Genomic DNA, 6522 nt, shown 5'->3' with positions numbered 1-6522 from the left:
TTCTCCCGTTTTCAGTTTCTTTGCCATGTACGACTTTCCGACAAGGCTTTCAAAATACTTGGAGATTAGAAACACGAACTGGGAAGTAATTCGTTTTGTCTTATCAAGAGATTCCATGATCAGAAAGCGCGAGAAATTATCGGGCTTTGGGAGCGAGATTGATTGCAACGGAGGAAAAGATACTTCGGTGCGGCCCCTTTTCAGGGACCGATCACGTTTGGAGGGGGTTTCAAAATACCATAGAGCATGTATAGAAGCAGGGGACGGGGGTACTTTCTTCTTTGACTTTACACTGACGGTCAAATAGGTCCCGGCGCCCATCACATCCACCGGAGCTTGACCTGGGCTTCGACAGCCACCGTTTGAGGTTTCTACTCTTCACTTTAAAACCCATTCCCACGGTCGGTTACAGCGTGAGTGTGGGTGCTCGGGGTCCGCGGTGTCGCCAACACCGTCACCAAGACTACTCAAGGTGCCCCGTGCGGGGAGCCTTAGGGTCTGCAGATCTCTTTCCGTCGCTTGAGTGGGGCGTGAGGACAGACCCGTTAGGTAGTAACCACTTGCCCTTTCACTAACATACATAGATAAACATTGAAACAGTTCAACTGTCCCTAAAAGGTTAAATAAAACAAGACCCAACAATAGTACATTTAAAAAAAACATCGCAGCTACACCACACATGCATTACACACCTAAAAGTGTGGAAGGAGCCCAACTCGTCACGGCGCTCATCCTCGACCATGCCGAAAAGTTATTCCCTACATCTCTGCAGTCCCATGCAATTCATGGAGGCCGTGCTAGAATCAGGACTATAGGCGAGCGCGAAAGGCCCAGAACAAGGCGTGGGATATTCTTCTTAGGCAACAGGCGTGCAGAAATTCATCTCCTTTAAACGGAAAAATAATTTTGGAAGAGCGTAGGCCGTGAAGCAAAACGAGACAGTTGGCACGAATATCTCACATTCATAATTTTGGGTAATATATTATCAGGTAACATCCTAAACACACCTGACAGCTACTTGTCTAACAGTACATTTCGGGAGAGGGTAGTTTTTGCGCTTTCCCAGTTCATGCACAAGAAAACAGTGTGCTTCGGGGATGAGTATTGAGCTGCATCTTGCTTATAGTATAAGTGAACTAACTGGGCACAGCACTGGCTTGAACAATCTCTTACTGTATGTACGTAGACGATGCGCTGTATCTTTCAAATCCTCCCATCTTTCCATTCCCGAACGTTAGGTCCAGCTTGCCGTTAATGAACACGCTCGCTGGGCAGATGGCAATAGGTTCAAACTGGATCCTACAAAGAATACCAGCCTCGTATTTTAGAAGAAGCGCGGGATCCATGAAGATCCTGACATTAAACTTTTGTTCATCTAAAACAAGAACACAAGTTTCTGGATGTATTTTTAGATGGACAACTCATATTTCATAATCACAACAAACTAAAACAGAAAAGCCTACAGGCAATCAACATTACTAAAATCCTGACTCACCAGTCATATGGTGCAGACTAACAACTCATCTTGCCTGTTTTTACCAGTCTAGCGGGATCTCGCCTAAATGTTGGGAGTGTGGTCTATGCGTCAGAAACAAAATTAGCATTCAAAATGCTCGACCCAGTGTTGCACTTTGGACTTCGCCTTTCAAGGGGCGGATTCTCTACTAGCCCTGTTCAGGGTCTATACGCCCAGTGTGAGAAATGATGCTTATTACGCCAGCGAAGCTATGCTTAGTTGTTATACGCATTTCAAAATTTACAAATGAATAACCATCCTTTTTAAACTTGTGGTAATAATACGTCCTCGCCCCCGATTTGTTTAAATCCGCCAGTCATTTCTGCACTTCAAAGAAATTCAATTCTGCAGCTCGTCTTGTTTTTGCAGCGGAAATATCACTGTGCAGAAACAGCGATGCGTCCAGAACATCTTCCACCACGTTGTTTGCGGCGCACGGTCTCAGTTTTACTGCAACAAGAATCATCAATATAAACGCCAGTATTTTTACGGTGGAGGCGTGTGCCATTTTCCTTGTTGCAAGCGATATCGTTGAGCATATTATCCTTAGGTTGGTAATTTACAACAAATCGTTCAGTGTGGTGCAAACACTGTCATCCAGAAAGTCTTAAGAGAACTGCGTCACCAATTTCGTCCTAAAGACCATTATCTCTGCATATGGTTCTAATCATATGCTTCGAATATTGTCTGCATTAGCTTCGAATCTCGAAACTGTGTATTGGCTGCCTCGGAACTCTGGGATCGGGGGGAATGAGAATTCTGTTCACATGGCCGCTACTGCTGCAGCTACAAATACACTGCACGTACCAACAGCACCCTATACTGACCTGAAGCCACAACGAAGAAAGCGCTTTCGCAATACTTGGCAAACAGAGTGGAACGCTGAGATAGACAACTTACACCTAATGAAGCGACACTTATGACTATACACTACGGACACACGCAACAGACACACGGCAGTTGCTTTGGCTAGGTTACGAATAGGCCACACGCATGGAAAGCACTCACACTGGCTCACTGGGTCTCCAAGACCTGTGTGTAGTATGTGTGAGGAGGGCCTGTTCGTAGTCCACATCCTACTCACATTCAAGCCCCTCTACACAACACGACACAAAAGCTTCAGAGAAGTCTACCGATAACACATTCGGCTACACCCACCGTTGTTTTCGAGTGACAGTTTCGGGCCACGGTTTCTCTAAAACTCGTTTTTAAGAATTTCTCAGATGTTAAGCTTTTAAACCTCATTTCTTAGCATGGATAATCAAAACTGGCCCTATGCACCATTTGTCAGTACTGCCTTTACTGATTTTACTATTTGTTTTGTTTACGCGTTTTAATACCTACTTTTTGAGGAAATCACTTTTGTTTGCCGCACTTTGCCATAGCTGTCGCTGCGACAAGGAATGCCAACGCTCATCATCATGAGAAATGTTCAGCTAGAACGCTCTATTTTGGCTGGAGCGTCAACCGGTATTTTCCGGCATCGACTTACACCGAAAGAAACCGTGAAGAAAACCGGAAGGCTAGTCACTACTAGTCGCATACGTAAAGAGAACCTGCGATTGCAACCGTCTTTTGCAAATCGGTCTTGTGCAAAACACTTTTCTTGGTAGAACGACACAACCTTTTTCCGCTGGTAACCGCTATCTTCTCTACCGGGCCGTGACAGCGATTTCGTGTGCGCCTTGATTACGGCAACGAAGAAGGGCGGCTGACTACAATGGGAAAGAAACTTTGTCTCACTTGCGAGAGCAGTTTAGCAGATGACGGTTTCACTAGCGGCATCGTTGTGCACATGCGAATTTGCCTGTCTCCTTTCGCCGCTTTATACGAAGATAAAAGGATGTGCCAACGCATAATGGCGCTCACCCATATCATCGAAATCTTTAGGGCTGTACTGCAAGGCTTTGCGGATCTAGTGATGCACTGTTGCACCATTTTTCATCGTCTACTCCTGTTTTTGCTATTTAAAAACATCGACGGATTAAAGTATCGGATTGGGCGATAAACAGCTTCTTTTGTCACGGTATGGTAAAGAATATGGCAGCTACTTGGTCATTTCAGATAAGATCGAACAAAGCATGGCTGGTCGACCTCTTCAATTCGCTTGGAATTTTTTTACCTCATTCCCGCATGGATGTAATGTGCGGATTCACAAATATTTTCGGCGGAAAAAATTCTGGCCGACTGAAAAAAAATTTTGAACCCTCCCGCGTGGACCCCGGCCGCTACCTGCCCCTGCGCCGCGGCCAAGTTTAGCGACGTCTACCAAAAAATATGCTAATCAGGCGGGGATGGTAATTTTTATGCGTAATCTACGCCTGGTGTACATTTCGCGCCGAAAATATCGTTGGCTAGAAATACATACATTTTTTGTAATAAATATCCAAATCTTGCTCAGAGCGCATTTTGTTCTGTACTTTGAGGGCCAGTATTATCGTAAGTAATGGAGCTAGAGCGTTCAAATTTGAGTGAGGGCTGCTCCTGGCAAGCACAAATAAGGGCTATAAATATGGTGTCTATGCACACTACGGTTAAAAAGTAAATGGCGCACAAGTGTGAAGAAAAAACTAAAACACTCCGAGTTCAGAGGCTTATTAAAAAAAAACACTTCTTCGATTTTGCTGAAATTCTCCGAAGATATTAACCTACGAATGTACTTCAATTATCATTAAAAAAATGTTGCATCATTTTGTTCCTGACGCGCCTACAGCGCGAGAAAAAAGCCTGGTCGGCCAGGTCTTCACAAGATCCTGAGACACGAAACAGTGAGAGCAACTTCCAGTGAATGTGCAGACATTTGATAATTTGTTTGTACTAAAGGCAAAGGATTACTTATTGATAGTATTACAGAGAATTCAGAAGCGAAACTGAAATTTTTATGTGAATTTTGGAACGAAAATAAACAATCTGCGCACCGCCAAACGTGTACTCTTCGTAGAAAAACCGGAGGAAATCCAGATTCATGCGCATTAAAAAAAGCGCTTCCTCGAGTTATATGAAGCTTTTCACAGATATTTTCCTCCTAATTTACTTGCGTGAGCCATTAAAAAAACTCGCATTATTTTGACCACCGAAAAGCCAAAGAGCCTTGTCAAGCATGCTCGTCACAAGGAGCTGAGACATAAAACGACGATTGTGACTTTCTGCAGATTTCCTTTATTTATTTTGTAGAAAGGGCAGAATATCTTCTGAGATAAGGAGTATAGAATAGCCAAGTGACATTAACGAAGTCAACGTTTGACATGACAGCGCTCCATCGGCACCCCATTAATACCGTGCAGCTACTAGCTGTTTATTTACACGTTGCTTGCTGCATTAATGTTCACAGTTTCCTCAAAGGGGCACAAACAGTCCGCGCTGCGTATAGTTCGCATATACCTGCTTCTGATGACTTCCTTAAACGCCACACGTGCCAGGACTGTATGCCGGGAAAGGCACGCACTGTTCGCCATTCTTCCTTTTTTGTTTCGCGATAGCTGGAAACTTCGTTCCCTTCGAGGTATATGAAGTGAACGCCCTTGATCTTCTCAGACAACACAGTTACCATGTCTTTTGCCGTCTGAATCGCATTTCTTAGTGGTTCTCTTAGGTTGTAAAGTGTCGCCTGGTGTTTGACGATTCCCCCAACTCCGTCGCAGGCATTTTTTCCGTGCCCTGTTGCGGAGAATATCCATTGCGTTTCAGGCACGTCGCTCTTTCCCAACTCATAAAGCTGGTACCTGTTTTTAAAGTGACTGGCAGCTCCGTCACTCACATAAGTCACCTTGGAGTACAGTGGGAGATTGTCGTCTACCCACAGCCTGATTTTTTCTAAAGCCAAGCAGGCATGCGCAGAGTCATGGCAGACGTCATCGCTTGCAACGACAAAACTATGACTGTTTTTTCGGGTCGTCACCACACATGTGAATATCGATACTTGGGTTTTATGCCAGTGGTAGCTTTGTACCTCGTCGGGAAGGATGACAGTCCAATTTTCGGCAAAATCAAAGTGAAACACCACGCTTCCTCGCTGTTCGCATTTCTTTTCATTGTGGATGGCAGCTCCCTGGGTCTTTCGGATGTGATTGTGCACGATCCATGTGGCCAGTGATACTCGGAGTCCCCTCAGGAATGCTGAAGGGTCAAGGGTCTTCTTCACAAGGTCGCCGGACTCCCACGTGGCAACCACAATGTCTTCTTCTTCGGGGATATTTAGTGTTTCGAGCGTCAGGGACTCTCCTTTTGGGCACTTGTCGCACTCCCCTAAGAAGCAGTTGTCTGATGCCGGAGTGCAGAGGAATGCAGCGATCAATCCACTGGCATCTAATTTTGAGTTGCTAGCGTTTTCCACAGCGGCAACATAGAGTTCGTAGTTGGCGCAGTAGACGCAGACACACACTTCTTGCTGAGGACTACATTTGACCCAACGAGGCCGCAACGAGTAAAACTTCGTTAGCCCAATGCTCGAGTCAGGATTTCGTTCCTTGTAAATGCGGAACGCTTCTCGAATTGATCGTGTCATGAAGCGTTTCGTTACAAGAGTTTTTTCTCCGTCACGCACAACCGAGATGACGTCTTTCTTATTCGGACTTTGTCTCGAACACTCCAGCTCATCTTTCGTGAAGAATTCACATGCCGTGGATATGCAGTCCTGACTCACCCTTTGCCTCGTGTACGGGTCCGGCTGATACCATACGCCGTGCTTTTCCCTCAACTTCCGGGACTTGTTGATCAGGTACATAGAAGCTTCCGGAATGATCTTTTGTACTTCGTTCTTCTTGAGGGATGACGGCAGCAACGTGAGCAGCTGGCAACGCTCCCTGGAGGATGTAGCAGTTACAAAAGCTTGTCGAAAGTTGTGGTTGAACTCCGCGCAGGTGAAGCACTTTTTCTCTGTTGAGCCAGATGCAGTCTGCGCGTTATATGCGGCGTCCAGGCTCGAGCGCACTTTTTTGGTCACAGCTTGCTCCAATTCCCTTTGCTTTCGTTTGGCATAAGTTGGTCTGTACCGTTTTCTCACTGCA

The 6522-nt window shown here is 45.4% G+C and overlaps 1 protein-coding gene across 1 annotated transcript; it reads right to left on the bottom strand.

The window, feature by feature from the left end:
• Positions 1–4545: 4545 nt before the first annotated feature.
• Positions 4546–6117, bottom strand: LOC144166153 (uncharacterized). The gene has a single exon (XM_077695759.1). It carries the CDS (start codon positions 6018–6020, stop codon positions 4842–4844), a length of 1179 nt encoding a protein of 392 aa, XP_077551885.1. The 5' UTR covers positions 6021–6117; the 3' UTR covers positions 4546–4841.
• Between the last annotated feature and the right edge of the window lie 405 nt (positions 6118–6522).

The sequence above is a fragment of the Haemaphysalis longicornis genome, unplaced genomic scaffold (genome assembly GCF_048455015.1).
Source record: "Haemaphysalis longicornis isolate Haplotype H1 unplaced genomic scaffold, Haemaphysalis longicornis Haplotype H1 scaffold_16, whole genome shotgun sequence".
In the NCBI taxonomy this organism is placed as follows: domain Eukaryota; kingdom Metazoa; phylum Arthropoda; class Arachnida; order Ixodida; family Ixodidae; genus Haemaphysalis; species Haemaphysalis longicornis.
The sequence above is the reverse complement of the archived record's forward strand: the minus strand, read 5'-3'. Positions and strand labels throughout refer to the sequence as shown.

What these genes read in the sequence shown, in the direction of transcription:
- LOC144166153 (XM_077695759.1), bottom strand. Translation starts at nt 6,020, where the DNA reads ATGACACGATCAATTCGAGAAGCGTTCCGCATTTACAAGGAACGAAAT.